General features: G+C 42.3%; 1 protein-coding gene across 2 annotated transcripts in view; it reads right to left on the bottom strand.

The window, feature by feature from the left end:
• Window positions 1-1,775: 1,775 nt before the first annotated feature.
• dhrsx (dehydrogenase/reductase (SDR family) X-linked) overlaps window positions 1,776-16,368 on the bottom strand; it is a 136,882-nt gene continuing 122,289 nt past the window's right edge. For both annotated transcript variants that reach the window (XM_060898995.1, XM_060898996.1), the window contains one exon: window positions 1,776-3,817. In XM_060898995.1, coding sequence (XP_060754978.1) covers window positions 3,635-3,817 — 183 coding nt within the window. In that variant the 3' untranslated portion in view covers window positions 1,776-3,634. The remainder of the gene's footprint in view (window positions 3,818-16,368) is intronic.

Genomic DNA, 16,368 nt, shown 5'->3' with positions numbered 1-16,368 from the left:
GCTTTCTCTTGGTGCAGAGCTTTCTCTTGGTGCAGGGAAACAAGCTGAACTGCAACAGGGTTCGAGTTGAGGACCTGAACACACATTTGCGCGCACACACACACACACCAGGTAATCATGAAGCTTCTTTAGTATCCTTGTTTAACCTTCAGTCTTATTTTCACTGTTTGATCCTGCAATAAACATGGAGTGCGACAGAAGGGAAATGCACTGCGTGTTAGAATAAAGGGTTAGCGGATATAACTGATGGGGTCATGTTTGGTTTGGAGTGCAGTGAAAGTTGTGTATTGGTGCGTCAGTACACACAGAGTGCGTCTTTAAATTCAGCTCAGCTATGTTTGGTGGAAGAGGAGGGCGCCGCATGTCAGGACTTCAAACGGATCTGTTTGCATCGCCCACACTGCCGAGTGAAAACGTGACCCATCAGCCTTTGATGAGTCAAGCACTCCTACAGTGAAGAGCCAAACACACACTCGGGCGCTCTCTCTCTCTCTCTCTCTGTCTGTCTGTCTGTCCCATACTATCACTCTCCCTCTGTCTTTCCCTTACACACACACACACACACACAGTCTTTCCCTTACCATCTCCCTGTCTGTCTTTCCCTTACTATCAGTCTTTCCCTTACCATCTCCCTGTCTGTCTTTCCCTTACCATCTCCCTGTCTGTCTTTCCCTTACTATCAGTCTTTCCCTTACCATCTCCCTGTCTGTCTTTCCCTTACTATCAGTCTTTCCCTTACCATCTCCCTGTCTGTCTTTCCCTTACCATCTCCCTGTCTGTCTTTCCCTTACTATCAGTCTTTCCCTTACTATCTCCCTCTCTATCTTTCCCTTACTATCTCCCTCTGTCTTTCCCTTACTATCTCCCTCTGTCTTTCCCTTACTATCTCCCTCTCTGTCTTTCCCTTACTATCTCCCTCTCTGTCTTTCCCTTACTATCTCCCTCTCTGTCTTTCCCTTACTATCAGTCTTTCCCTTACTATCTCCCTCTGTCTTTCCCTCTGTCTTTCCCTTACTATCTCTCTCACACACACACACACACACACACACACACACACACACACACACACACACACACACACACACACCCTTTCCTTTCCTTTTTCTTGCTGTTTTTGCCTCTTTCTCCATCTTTGCCTTTCCCTCTCTCTCCCTTACTATCTTCTCTGTCTTTCCCTTACACTTTCCTTTTCTCTCTCACTGTCTTTGCCCTTCCCTTGCTCTCCTATCTCTCTCTTTCCCTTACTCTCCCTCTCTCTTTCCTTTACACTCACTGTCTCTCTTTCCCTTTCTGTCTTTACCTTACACACTGTCTCTCTCTCTCTTTACCTTACTCTCCCTGTCGTTCCTTTACACAGTCTCTTTCCCTTTCTCCCTCGCTCATGCGTGCTGCATCTTTCCCTTACTATCTCTCCCTCTTTCCCTTACACACACACACACACACACACACACACACACCCACACACACACACTCCCTTTCTCTCTCTCACCATCTTTGTCTATCCCTTACATCTGTCTTTACCTTACTCTCCCTCTGTCTCTCCTATACTCTCTCTCATGCATGCTCGGTCTGTCTTCCCCTTACTATCTCTCCCTCTCTCTTTCCTTTTCTCTCTCTCTCTCTCTCTCTCAAACCCACACAGATGACGACATCTTTATAGCACTCACTACACAAACACATGGGGTGATACACAGAGCAGTTTCAAAACCCAAATGTCAATTATTTTTGTACTGTAGGTGATGGCATCTTTTTTTGACAAGGGGAACCATTCATCATTCCACAAAAATAAATTTTAATTCCCCACCCACCCACATCACACATCAAATAAAGACACGACAGCTGAAGTAACATCGATTTCAAGGTTTCTTTTGGAAATTTCAACCAAAGGAATTGCATTTTCTTCCTTTTTCCACCCATTTAATCGATGAGGATGCTTCCACGTCATTCGACAGAATGCTCCACTCGTATCGATTGAGAATAACGATGCTGTTCACAGTGAGCGGTGGTGGCCTTTCATAATCAAGAGCGTGCGTGCAATTATCTCCGTCTGAGCTGCGTTTCTGATCAATCCTAAATATTGTTACAGATCTATTCCTTACCTTCTTATCGCTATCCAATTAAACCGACTGGTTTAATTGGAGCAAGGAAGTAATCACACTAGGGCTGCAATTACGCCTGTAATTACCCTTGCGATTGGGATGAAAGCCAAATGGCGCCGACTGATTAGCACGCACGGATCGTACAATACGCTAGGATCAAAGAGAACCCGGCTCTTGATTGGTTAAAACCAGAAAGGGAACGTTTGAATGGAGGAGTTCACGTGAAATACTGGTATAGGATATGTTCTGAGCACATGTTTGATCAACTCATTGGTCACTTACACGGAAATACACACACGTACACTGAACACTGGAACATGACACGGATACAAGTGAAATTTTCTGCAGAGCGAAGCAGCACTTGGAGGCGTTCACACATCCCAGTCACTCGTATTTTACACAAAGGAGCTAGAAAACTAGAAGTCGTCTTTTCTATTCATTTCTTTCCATGGCTTCATTCATCGTTCATTTATCCAAAATAATTCAAGTCAATTCTCAAGAACACCTGGATTCAAAGTATTCCTCAGGACATGTTTGAGTGTTTTATCGCTACGATTCAAACACTCCCAAGACCGTATTCACGATTTATAAAACTCAACCGTTTCTTCTCGCCCAGTTCTGTGATATGAGACGACTAAATGATGGAAAAAAAAAGAGAAACAGAACACTAGAGCTGTTAGTAAATTGCTCAGACATGACAATCACATTTTTATAACACGTCACAGTCACTAAAGATAGACAAAACAATAAGAACGAAAGAAAAACATAATCCTAGTAGGAATTAGTAGGTCGGGCCGGGCGAGGAGGCATCTGCGATGGGAAAAGCTACCGAGACGCTACACAGAATTTCAGGGTGGAAAAAAAAAAAAAAAAAAAGAAGCTTTTATGAAATAACCGTTTCCCCCGCTGTAGGCTTCCGGCTGTGCATCTGCGAGGTTTTCAATTGAGCGCGGCTGGTTTCCATCATCAAGTGTTCGAGCATGTTTGATTTAGCAGAGAGAAAAAGGACCACACTGGAACAGGGGAATCCACTGAAGACGGCACAAGACGAGATTTTTTTTTTCTCCCCGAAGCGGGAGGAAATGAAAACAGAGAGGCAGAGCGTCGTCCATCTTGGACATCTTTTTTTTGAGGCAGTACATAACCATGATCCGCTGGTCAAGTTGATTGTTTTTTTTTTTTTTTTAATACACTAGTTTAAAAGCCACGGCTTGGCAAATCAGTAGAACTTGTTATTGCATTGATTCTGGTTCTTTGCGTTAATGACATAAAAGTTCTCATAGTGCAGAATCACGACACTAGGCTTGGAAACGGTATACGTCCTGTCCTTTTTGAGAAATATTTACCTCCGAAGAATCAATCAATCAGTCTCCACTTGATTGCTACAAAGGAAGAAGAAGTCAGAACTCCTTCCACTATCACATCATAGACCAGGTATGAGACAAAGTGCAAAAATTAAAACTTCCAGCACATGAACCTCAGTCATCATAACCATGACCCAAATGCTCATCTCATCAAAGGTGTTCTGATGTTCCTCAGGCTTTGTGAAGACCCACCATCGCACAGCTCTTGGTCCACAGCTTTTTCTGCAGCTGCTTGTCATAGGAGCTTGCCGAGGAGAGCTTCTTCTGGCCGTTGTACAGGTACAGGCCGCCGAGCCCTTCCAGCTCAGAGGCGGTGGCTGCGTAAATGGCCGTGGACGCTCCTTCAGCCGGAGTCTATAAGAGTCAAGGACAGGAGAACAGGCAGGTTTTTTTTTTTTTTGAAAGTAACACCACAAGACATGGACATTCTTCAAATATTGAAATTAAGATGAAATCGGATGACGTAAAGAAGAAAAACGGATGTGGTTTGAGCACAATTGTGGACTACATGAACCATTTTAAAAAGCTTTTTAGAGCTTTAAAAAAAAAAAGTGTTGCTTTTTTTTCTCTAATAGCAAAATGACTTTAGTTCAAATGCGGCTGATAGATTTGAGGTAAAGTGTTTCATTAAATACAGAAACGCACCTTTTTCAGTGCTTTCCTCCCATTATACACTACCGTTCAAAAGTTTGGGGTCACTTTGAAATGTCCTTATTTTTGAAAGAAAAGCACTGTTCTTTTCAATGAAGATCACTTTAAACTAATCAGAAATCCACTCTATACATAGTTTGCACATGACGTCACAGAGTCGGGGATTCACTAGTGGCGGCCATCTTGCGGGTCAAGCTTACCGTACGGGTGACTGAGCACACATTGTAACGCGCGAGTACAAAGTCTTCAAAAGAACCCAAGCAGGCTATTTAAAGCTAGCAATGGTGCACACCTGTTGTATTCACGGCTGTCGTAATAGGTCAGATGATGACGTCAAGCGGAGCTTTTATGGAATTCCCACTGTACGGGAGCACGAAGGCGAGCAAACAAAGAAACTCAGCATACAAAGGAGAAATCTATGGCTTGTGAGAATCAACCGCAAGGATTATCAGCCTTCCAAACACAGCAAAATCTGCTCCGATCATTTTATAAATGGTAAGTTGTTTAAATAAACAATCAATTGTGTTTAAGTTTGTTTTTGGAAACCAAAACATCGTGTAAACAATCTCTGGAGAATGCCTAACTGGAACCGCTGAGTGAACGTTTACATTGTAATGTACACTTAATATCGCTCGTTTGTCACGTTTTCTATTTCCAATGTTTACATACCTTGGCTGTAATTAGTACACGACTGTCACTTGGTTTTATATGGTGGACTTCACGGACCCAGCCACAGACAAAATAATTGTATGACTCCAGCGACTTGTATGCTTTGAGGTCATCAAGTGTGTAGGCACTTTTACTATTCACGAAATAGTTCACAATATCAGGGTATGATATGGATGGCAGCCCTGCATAGTCACTTGAAAATGCATCTTTGTCCACTTCGTAGGGGAATCCCCAATCAAGGCCAGTTTGGCTGCATACCATTGTCATGAGATGTCGTCTAATGTATCTATATACTTCCGTTTGCTTGATTTTGCCGACATTGATCTTTATTTTAGAAAACTGACTATATAACTTCATAAATTCGTCCGAGATAACGTAGCCGGTAATGGCGATGGTCCGTTTTGTTTGACCCACAAGATGGCGGCTGGAGGGCGTTCCCCGGAATGCCGTGACATCAGTGAAAACTATGTATACATTGCTAATGTGGTAAATGACTATTCTAGCTGCAAATGTCTGTTTTTTGGTGCAATATCTCCATAGGTGTATAGAGGCTCATTTCCAGCAACTCTCACTCCAGTGTTCTAATGGTACAATGTGTTTGCTCATTGCCTCAGAAGGCTAATGGATGATTAGAAAACCCTTGTACAATCATGTTAGCACAGCTGAAAACAGTTGAGCTCTTTAGAGAAGCTATAAAACTGACCTTCCTTTGAGCAGATTGAGTTTCTGGAGCATCACATTTGTGGGGTCGATTAAATGCTCAAAATGGCCAGAAAAATGTCTTGACTATATTTTCTATTCATTTTACAACTTATGGTGGTAAATAAAAGTGTGACTTTTCATGGAAAACACAAAATTGTCTGGGTGACCCCAAACTTTTGAACGGTAGTGTACACTCTATACAATAAATTAGTCTTTAGAAGAAATAATAAAGAAGAAACCCTTAAGAACCCAGAACATTTTTCCAAGTGACAAAGTCCCTCCTGCACCAGGACCTGGATTTCCCAGCCAGTCTCCAGTCCTAGTACCCTTAAGGCGCATAGGGTGGCGCCAATCTCCATTTCTATAGCCCTCGGACTCTAACCTATCACATAGCTTGGGTTACAGTGGTGGGCTGGCCTTCTGGTAACCGCAAGAGTTTGACTCCATACTCACATCTGTATTGCGACGTCTCGCCAGATGGCAGTAGATCCCGTTTTTATGATGGTCTTTGGTATGACCCAATTGCAAATAGAACTCGTTACGTCCCAGTCGAGAGGTGGACACACTAACCAGTAGGCCCCCTACTACTAGCATATTTAACAGTTATTCCATGAAATCGAGTCGTACATGAGCCGACAAGGCACGTAGCACTGAGTCGGCTATAAGCCATGTACGACGAGATTGAGTGGAATAACTGTTTTATTCTATCCACATTCACTGCATTTTGAAAAGTGGAGCATTTTTATTTTTTTTGCAAATTCGATAAATAAAAACTTTATACAAAATGTCCAACAAAATCATTTCCGCTTAGAATGTAAACAAAGCGGCGACATTACAGGAGCAATTTGTGAAAAATGCAGTAATAATAATTCGTGGGGGGGGGGAGATACGTTCTTACCATGAAATGCTTTCATCCCATATTTTGTTGCCCCCTTTTTTTCCCCAAGTAATTTTTATTTTATCCTCAGTTAGTTCAGCAAAACGCTCTGCCATTTTCTTCTTCTTTAAGGTTTTTTTTTGTCGGTTGGGAAACCAACTTAAAGGTGCATTCCTGTCACCGACTGGGCTGGAGTGTGGAAAAGGAGATACTGGGGGGGACCCCCTATATCAGGGGTATTCAATTAAAAGTCACTGAGGTCCAGTTATTAAATTTTGTCCAAGTAGAAGGTCCGAACGGAAGTCCATCTTGTGTCTTATAGCCTTCCCCTATGTCCACATTTTCATATGGTTTCAACAATATTTATTGTTCATTTCCAATGCAGGAAATGAACTGAGTGCACAACTATCTCTTTTACCATAAATAAAAGTAGTCCCAGGAAAATAAATTCAAGGCCTTTATTTCAGATTAAAGAAAACAGAAACCTCAGAATAAAATAAATAAAAAAGTGCAAACAGAGTGGAATAACTCCTTTTTCTCTTAATTTAAAGTGCTGATGACACGAACATGACTCTATGCAATTTCTTAAATAAACTATACAACATGGCAAACATGTTAGATTTCTGTTATAATTACGTGAAAAGAAGCTGTTGTTACGCGAATATCCAACTTTTAATTGCACAGCGCAAGAAAACTGGGTCCGTGGCTCGCGGCCATGTTGTGACGTCAGCGGAAGAACACGCTGCGGTTCACTGGCTGTTCTACTCTGGTTCTACTCAATGGAAATGGCGCATGAAAACGCCGGTGAACTCTCTAGTGCTAGCTCTTCCTCTTCTGGGAGTCTAGAATTGTGTTGATCTCTTCCGAATAGAATCTATGATAACCTACCCTCTTTACCCTTTGCCTCTCGTTGCTAGGCGGCAGTTACATGAAAGCCGCAAGCTTTCACAAGCAAATACATGACTGATATCACGCCGACTTTATGATTACATTTATGATTATCATGTAGAATCTATAGCTCTGCGTACCTTTATCTTATGTCGTTTCACAACACATGTTCTGACAGGAGGACTGTCTTTGGATCCGGCATAGCTACTAGTAGACCCCCTCCGGAATACTGGCAGTGTTGCCAGATTGGGAGGTTTCCCGCCCAGTTGGGCGGTTTCAAGTGCATTTTGGTGGGTTTTGAACATATTTTGGGCTGGAAAACTTCAGCAGTATCTGGCAACAGATCTGGCAACAGATACTGCTGACGTTTTCCAGCCCAAAATATGTTCAAAACCCACCAAAATGCACTTGAAACCGCCCAACTGGGCGGGAAACCTCCCAATCTGGCAACACTGTGTAGGCACTGCTGATGGTAGTAACACACGTTTGTGCTGAACTGAACACCCAAGAGATTCTTTTAAGCTGGGAAGGGTGTCAAAACAATCCAAATCGAAGTGTTCAGAGCACAGGACGGATGTTGGTGAGGGCTCCCACTTGTCACGAGTGCGCCTGACTTGCTTCACCCACTTCGCATGCAGCTCGGGATCTCTGGGAAACTTGAATAAACTTACCCCATCCTTGTGGCTTCTGGAGCAAAAGCCGGCAACACAACGCAAAGGCATAAAAACTATATATTAGTGCTGTCAAGCGATTAAAATATTTAATCGCGATTAATGTCGCGACTGTCATAGTTAACTCGCGATTAATCGCAATTTAATCGCACATTTTTGTCACACGAAAAACCATTGTAATTCTCTTACCAGCATAAAAAAGTGAATGGGCTTGTTTTGTACCAATGTTTTTCTTATTGCAAAGCATAACACGTCTTGACACAGCCACTGCAAACTGAAACCTAAGCTGAGCACCATGGCTCTTCGTCCCGAGACTAATAAGAGAACCATGAGTGAAGTGATCTACTGCTTGAGTTAGTCTATCAGAGAGACAGGTTACACAGTGACGGTAGGCTTGACATGCTTGATTATAATATAAAGTACACTATTATATTAACTTTAAATTGTTCGTTGATAAATATTGCATTGAATCTGATCTTTACTGTTTCAGCTCACTTAACACATTTTGTACTTTTACACTTTCTGCCTGTTGATGCGTCGCGCTGTCCAATCAGAGGCGGCCAAATTTGCATATTACAGGAAGGATTTCTGGGATAGCATTGAGTTTACAGTTCAGAGGGATCTGGCTTCTTTAGACGCTGTCTTCTTAAAACTGAATAAATATTTAAAAAGAGCCAAATGAGCCAGTCTTTTGAACGGCTCTTTTCAAAGAACGGATCACAAAGATGCGGATCTCATCAAAGAGCCATAAATCCCATCTCTACAAGCGCGCCCTGCCCGCGCTCGTTCTTTGAGGGAGGAGGGCAGAGGACTCTGGCTGTGCGGGGCATGGCTAGCTGCTATCGTTTTTCTAAGCAAAGTCTCTGTTCCAAGTTCCTGGCAGTTTCAAAAGCTTATGAAAAACCTACATCATGCCACAGAGCGTTAATCTCGCGATAAAAAAAATTATCGCCGTTAAAATTGAGTCAAGTTAACGCGTTAATAACGCGACATTTTTGACAGCACTAATTTATATATATATATATATATTAAAAAAAATAATGTATAATAATAATACTAATAATGACAAACTGAACACCTGTCGCATCAACAACAAACTGGTAAGTTAGGAGGAAGGTTCTTTCGCTGACGTCATATAGCTCCTCCTCCTCATTCGTCTCCTGGGTGCTGCAGCCCCGTCAAATTTGCCCAAATAGCCGCGTTTATCATAACTTGTAAAATAGGCGCCTTCGTGAATTAATATATGGATCATCGGGAATTACTTTTTATGTTATAAAACATCGCCAAAGATGTCAAAAACGTGTCATCAGCACTTTAAAGAGGTCCCAACCTGAAGAATTGAAGGCCTACACTTCAAGTAAAAAAGTCAACTCAGAAAACATTAATTAAAAAGTGCAAACAGAGCGTTGACTTCACATTTTCTCTTCTTTGTTCTTAAAATAAGGAGGTCCCAGCCTAAAAAAATGAGGGCCTACTTTTCAAGAAAAAAAAAAGTCCACATCTTCAGAAAACAAGTGGCTTTTTTGGGGGGAAATGCAAACAACATTTTTCTTTGAACTTTTCTCTTTTAATTCTTCTTTTACTCTTCTTAATGAGAAAAACGGGCATGTGGCTGACCTGCCAGTAATTTAAATCTTGGTTGGAATGGAGTTAGTGCCATTCTCATGCAGATATGTAGGTGTTCATTGTTGAGCCTAGAACGGTACTTGGTTTTGACAACGTTCATAGTGGAAAAAGCTGTAAGTCGATCCAAACATAGTCAAGGTGTGCAGTGCTCCTTTGGTTAGACCAGGGAACACACTCCAATGTGTTTATGTTGCCCCAAAATCCACGCTACTTTTAAGGAGCATTCGTTTGCACGTTGCTGGGCTGTAAATGTATGTGTGATGAGTCGGGTAGACCTGTCATACTGTGCTTGCAGTTGGGTTATTTTGCGTGCCCTCAGCTCGGACTTCAGGGGATAACTTTGCTCAAAAGAGCTGTGCTTCGTTTCGTAGTGGCGCTTCACGTTGCCGCTTTTAATTAATGCCACGTTTTCGGAGCATATGAGGCACACTGGTTTTGAACTGCTCGCCGGAAGAATGAACATATATTTCCCCGTCCATTCATCTTTAAAACAACGATTTTTCTTGTCTACTTTCCGCCGCCTTTTGGAGCAAGCCATGTTGTCTCGGTCGGTTGTCTCTTAACTTAACTCTCTTCCTCTCTGCTTGTTGCTGTGCTGTGGTGCGCTGGGTAAACTAAATTTTATTGGCTCAACTGAGTGAAGCTATTGTCGTATTAACTGGAGTAGCAGCGCCCGCTGTCAATAGCCACGACCGTCCAAAATAATGCTCCATGAAAATTACTTAATCTCGTGAATTTACCATTGGTCACGGGTCTGGACAGAACCATCACTGGGTCCGGATCCAGACCGAGGCCCGCCATTTGGTGATGCCTGCCCTATATTAATTTAGCCATTTCTGTTTCTTTTAAATATTTGATAAAGTGATGTATCTGACTTGATGCACTCCGCCATTTTGTTTTCTCTACTCATGGTATATGAGCTGATATCCTAGTAGTAGAGCAGCCAATCAGAGCACATGATTGCTCATATCCAGTGAATATGGATAGAATATATACTGTATATATGTTAGGGTGTTCCTTTTCACCAATAAAGACATCCTGTAAAATTTTTTGACCATATTCAAAAGTCTAATGGTGGCACCATGAGGTTCATTTTTTGCCAAAAAACGCTTATTTTATGTTTTCGCGTAAGGTTTGAATCACAATGTTGGACTCCATTTATTGATTTCTTGTGACCTAAAGATCATGTTGAGAACCTTTGCATTTAACAGGCGCTAGCATAGGCGGCAAGCTTAAAGGACCCATGGCACGGTGGTTTGTTGATGCTTTAAACGGGCTCGTGGAGGTTTCCGGATGTTATATCCGCAGCCTTTCTCGAAATGAACCCTCAGCACGTAGATATACTGTAGCCTCCTGGGAGAAAGCTCCATTTCAGCGCTTTTCCCAGTGCGTCGTTTTGCTAATGAGAAGCAGGAGGCGGGGAAGGGTAGAGGGCGGGGGCGGGTCTTATCATTAATATTCATGACATGTAAACGTGTTACCTCTGATTGGCTAACAGCACTGTGACGCTACCTCCAGTGGGTCAGAACAAGCGGATGTGGGTGTCTTACTATGGTGAGAGAGAAGGAACAAACCGCGAAGGGAAAAATACCGCGCGCTGACGCCATTAAAGTGCGACGCGAGGAAATAAAATAAATTCAACGAATGTTTGGGTTTTTACTGAACAAACAAACAAATAAAATGAACGAGTGACTTAAAAAAAGAATGTGGGTGTCTTTGTAAAAACTGTTTTGATTGGCTATTATAACAGAGCATGCTGCATGCTTTTTGGTTTTGTAGCGCAGAGTACCTGGCTAACTGCAGGAAGCGGTTAGCTGCACAGCTAATGTAGCCATTGCAAGGCTAACGCACCGATTTTAACACACGGCAAAACGACTTAACAGTTATACACTTACTTGTTCGGTGTTTGTGGCTGATGCGGCAGGGATGCTTGGTACGGACCCAGGCTTCAGTGACAGTTGATGTGCAAAACCTGCCCTGTACTGTCCCAAGTTGTGGAAACATTCATCAGGAAAATGCTTCCGACAAACATACACCGTCTTAGGTAGACTCAACGGCGTATTATTGGAGTAAATAAAATTAAGCCACTGCGTCTTCAGGGGCTCTCCCGTCGGCAGTAAAAACAGACTCCTTTCTGTGTTGTCACATCCATGTACAGCGCAACTTCCATGTTTCGCTTGCTTAGGTGATGCCATGTTGTTGTGTCCTCCCTCTATGGTCTACTCACTACAGCTGGGCGGGGCAATCCATACAGTGGGTGGGAATCCAGAGGGGGGGCGTGGGGATCATCTCCCTTGCTGACGTAGTAAAGGGAAGAGTTTATCAACGCTCCGTTTTGACGCGCCATTCTCAAATGTTGGGCATAGTTTGGTTTACACATTATGAAATTTCTAGCCACTGGGGTGACTTAAGAAGGTCAGAGGAACTCATTTTAACGTTAAAAAACCTCAGAAAGTGAAAATTTCATGCCATGGGACCTTTAAAACCAGGGTTATAACACTGATAGATAATGCTAGTGACACCCTAAAATAAACCTCCAAATATTTTTAGACATTCTATACGTACTGTCTACAGTATCTAAGATATTTGGTATACTCTATAAGGTGCCATGATGTTTCATGAAAAGTGATCGAAATTTTGTCATAAAAGTCATAAAATAGCAGCTTTTTCCATAACTTTGAGCTCCCGGTGCCACCATTAAACTTGAGAATTTTGTCAAAAATATTTCACCCAGTGTGTTTTCTTACCAAAAGGAACATAAAAACAAAAATGCATCATGATCGGAGGAACTTTTCATTTTTAGGGGGCAACTGATGCACCCTAATATATGTAGTGGAGAAAATGACCTTGCTCGTTAAGTTTGTTGCAACGTTTAGCAAGTTTAAACGAAATCTAAAGTGAATCTGCTGAGGTGCTGTGAATAACTATACTGTCTTAGGCAAGGAATAAAGAGCGTCTTAAATTACCTCTTAAGATCCATCGTCAAGCTAACGTGGTTTTCTCGAACGACATCGTAGCCCAGGTAGTCCTTTAGTTTGCTCGGAATTTACGAGAGACCCGGACCACTTGTTCAAAACAAAGAGCGACTCGCTCGTCGCTGAATACGCAGACTGCGCAGGTGCCTCCGAGGGACTCTCACAGTTAACGGGGGAAACTGGTGTTGAATCTGCTGCTGGTGTTCAATTATTTTTTTCTTGTACACTGCAAGTACATCGAGTTAATTATTAAATAAATATACAGAAAACATGATGAATATATTTCAATGTGTTATGGAATTATGTATGGAGATCGGAATGTCACCGTGACATCACAACATTTTAATCAAATTTAACTCCATTAGGCGAGTGATTCACTAATTTAGTGTCTTAAATGAGGCACGTTTCTGCACCTCTAATATTGTGTGCGCACGCGAGAGAGAGACAGACATTGCCCACTCTGCACTGTGGAAAACAGGTGAAATAATCCTGACTGCATGAGCTCTCCACCAAGATTAAAATCTACGAGTGTGGGGTCATAACACCTCTCTTATATGGCTGTGCTACCTGGGCTCTTAAACTGCAGCAGTTGCATCGGCTGGATGCCTTCCATCATAACTGTCTGCGTCGTATCCTTAAAGTACGATTTTATGACCACATTTCTAATGTGGAAATCAGGAATCGCACTGGATGCTGTAGTCTGGGTATCACCATTAGCTACAGTACGCCCGCCTCCTATACTTCGGTCATGTTGCCCGTATGCCTGATGGCAGGCTTCCTAAGTTTTTACTAGACTGGATCCCCTCCCATGGTTCTCGCGCTGCTGGACGCCCAAGACATCATCTAATAAAAGCCATAAGCAGTGATCTAAAGATGTTCCTAGGAGAAGATTGCGATATTGAGTTGGGGAAGCGCATCGCCTCAGATCGCGCAAATTGGCGGCGTCTTCTAAAGTCCGCCAAATCTCATCTGAGTAATTGTGAGCAGGCAGACCCGTTGAAAGACGGATGAAGACCTGATCAAGGTACAAGGTAAGGCATGATCAGGCAGTAACAGTGAAATGAGCGCGCACAGGGAACACATTTACCTAATTATTTACTCATTCTTTCATGTGAACGTTTGTTCTTTAATTAAAAACACGCTTGGAATTTAAAAATAAATAAATAAATAAATATATATATATATATATATATATATATATATATATATATATGCCCAAAACCATAAAACAGTTTCATTACATTTTGGTTAAAAACGAACGCCATGTGACCTTATCGATTGCATTTAGCAACTACTAATGCCTATATCGGGGACGCACATTGCAAAGACGCTCTTTAGACTCCTTACGAGTGAGTTCAGGAAAACCACGTACAGAGACAACGTTCGTTGCTGAAAGGGAACTGAAGTCATTTTTAAACTTGCTTTATTTCTTAATTAACGTGTTATTCAATGACGTTTTCGGTTTTACTAACCTTATATTGTGACTCGTATCGACAACTAACTGCAATTAAATATTATACTTATCGGCCTGTTCGGTTTTTAGCCGTGTTGAATTTAGTTCGTTTGGTCCACGGCAGGTGTCGCTTATCCACGCGATCTTCACGAGACTTTGAAGCGTGACGTGTCCGCGCCGCCGCCATTTTGAAAACTGTTTTCCAAATGAAGTATTGCACAAAAATGAGTTTAAATGACGGTTACTGCCTACTTTTTTCAAACTTTCCTGATTGCTGTCAAAACAAACAAAACTTCCGGCTTGATCACGTCAGCATTCGAAAGAGGGCGCGCACGTCTTTTGACAACGTTGGCAGATGTCGGTCGCTTTGATTTCCGCTGTACGTTTTACTTCCGTCCTACGATGTCTCGCACAGGTCTCAATGAATCTCGTTTACAGCCACTGCTTTGACATATGGACTGATGTATTACAGAGCATATTTCACTCATAACTTGCTATAAAAGTGACAAAATAGCAATCAAAAATGCATTCCTATATTAAATGAGATAAAAAGAATTTTGATAATAAAAAAAAAAAAATTGGCCTTCAGTTTTCCCCTTAAAGGTCCCATGGCATGGTGGTTTGTTGATGCTTTAAACGGGCTCGTGGAGGTTTCCAGATGTTATATCCGCAGCCTTTCTCGAAATGAACCCTCGGCACGTAAATATACTGTAGCCTCCTGGGAGAAAGCCCCATTTCAGCGCTTTTCCCAGTGCGTCGTTTTGCTAATGAGAAGCAGGAGGCGGGGAAGGGCAGAGGGTGGGGGCGGGTCTTATCATTAATATTCATGACATGTAAACGTGTTACCTCTGATTGGCTAACGGCACTGTGACGCTACCTCCAGTGGGTCAGAACAAGCGGATGTGGGTGTCTTACTATGGCGAGAGAGAAGGAACAAACCGCGAAGGGAAAAATACCGCGCGCTGACGTCATTAAAGTGCGACGTGAGGAAATAAAATAAATTCAACAAATGTTTGGGTTTTTACTGAACAAACAAACAAATAAAATGAACGAGTGACTTAAAAAAAGAATGTGGGTGTCTTTGTAAAAACTGTTTTGATTGGCTATTATAACAGAGCATGCTGCATGCTTTTTGGTTTTGTAGCGCAGAGTACCTGGCTAACTGCAGGAAGCGGTTAGCTGCACAGCTAATGTAGCCATTGCAAGGCTAACGTGGCACCGATTTTAAAACACGGCAAAACGACTTAACAGTTATACACTTACTTGTTCGGTGTTTGTGGCTGATGCGGCAGGGATGCTTGGTACGGACTCAGGCTTCAGTGACGGTTGATGTGCAAAACCTGCCCTGTACTGTCCCAAGTTGTGGAAACATTCCTCAGGAAAATGCTTCCGACAAACATACACTGTCTTAGGTAGACTCGACGGCGTATTATTGAAGTAAATAAAATTAAGCCACTGCGTCTTCAGGGGCTCTCCCATCGGCAGTAAAAACAGACTCCTTTCTGTGTTGTCACATCCATGTACAGCGCAACTTCCATGTTTCGCTCGCTTAGGTGATGCCATGTTGTTGTGTCCTCTATGGTCTCCTCACTACAACTGGGCGGGGCAATCCATACAGTGGGTGGGAATCCAGAGGGGGGGCGTGGGGATCATCTCCCTTGCTGACATCGGCAAGGGAAGAGCTTATCAACGCGCCGTTTTGACGCGCCATTCTCAAATGTTGGGCATAGTTTGGTTTACACATTATGAAATTTCTAGCCACTGGGGTGACTTAAGAAGGTCAGAGGAACTCATTTTAACGTTAAAAAACCTCAGAAAGTGAAAATTTCATGCCATGGGACCTTTAAGAGAGTCTCCTAACTCGGTCTTTAGCCCTAAAGGGCAACGTTACCAGGAAACCTACCCCTGAACTGTTATAGGAAAATAATCCACACCGGGGTCGTGTGACGTGAAGCAGAGAGCCAGTGCCACTGTGAAGTTGATTATTTTTCCAATAACGACATGCTCCATAGTGTTATTCTTCCTACACCACAGCAATGACTACAGTTTAACATGATACAAATTAAAGGTTCTAACGACACTGCATGCAGTGGAACATCATGCACCATATATCATAAGCGAGACTTATCGTCTGTCCTGAAGACGGTCATGTGATGGAAAACGAACACTGGAGACTCCTTCCATCAACATGTCCTTACAGAAAACCTCACCATGCCGACTTTATATATTTTTCTTTGTTAAATAACAGCAGGTTGAAATGTTTATTATTAGTATTAGATTATCTGGAGCGTCTGCTCTTCCAGTTCCCATGTATGAGCTGTTACTATAGAAACAATATAAATTTTATTAGAACGAGTACATTATTATAAACCTGCCTTTGATGTTCCAGATGT

Source organism: Neoarius graeffei, chromosome 18 (assembly GCF_027579695.1).
Source record: "Neoarius graeffei isolate fNeoGra1 chromosome 18, fNeoGra1.pri, whole genome shotgun sequence".
NCBI lineage: Eukaryota > Metazoa > Chordata > Actinopteri > Siluriformes > Ariidae > Neoarius > Neoarius graeffei.
The sequence above is the reverse complement of the archived record's forward strand: the minus strand, read 5'-3'. Positions and strand labels throughout refer to the sequence as shown.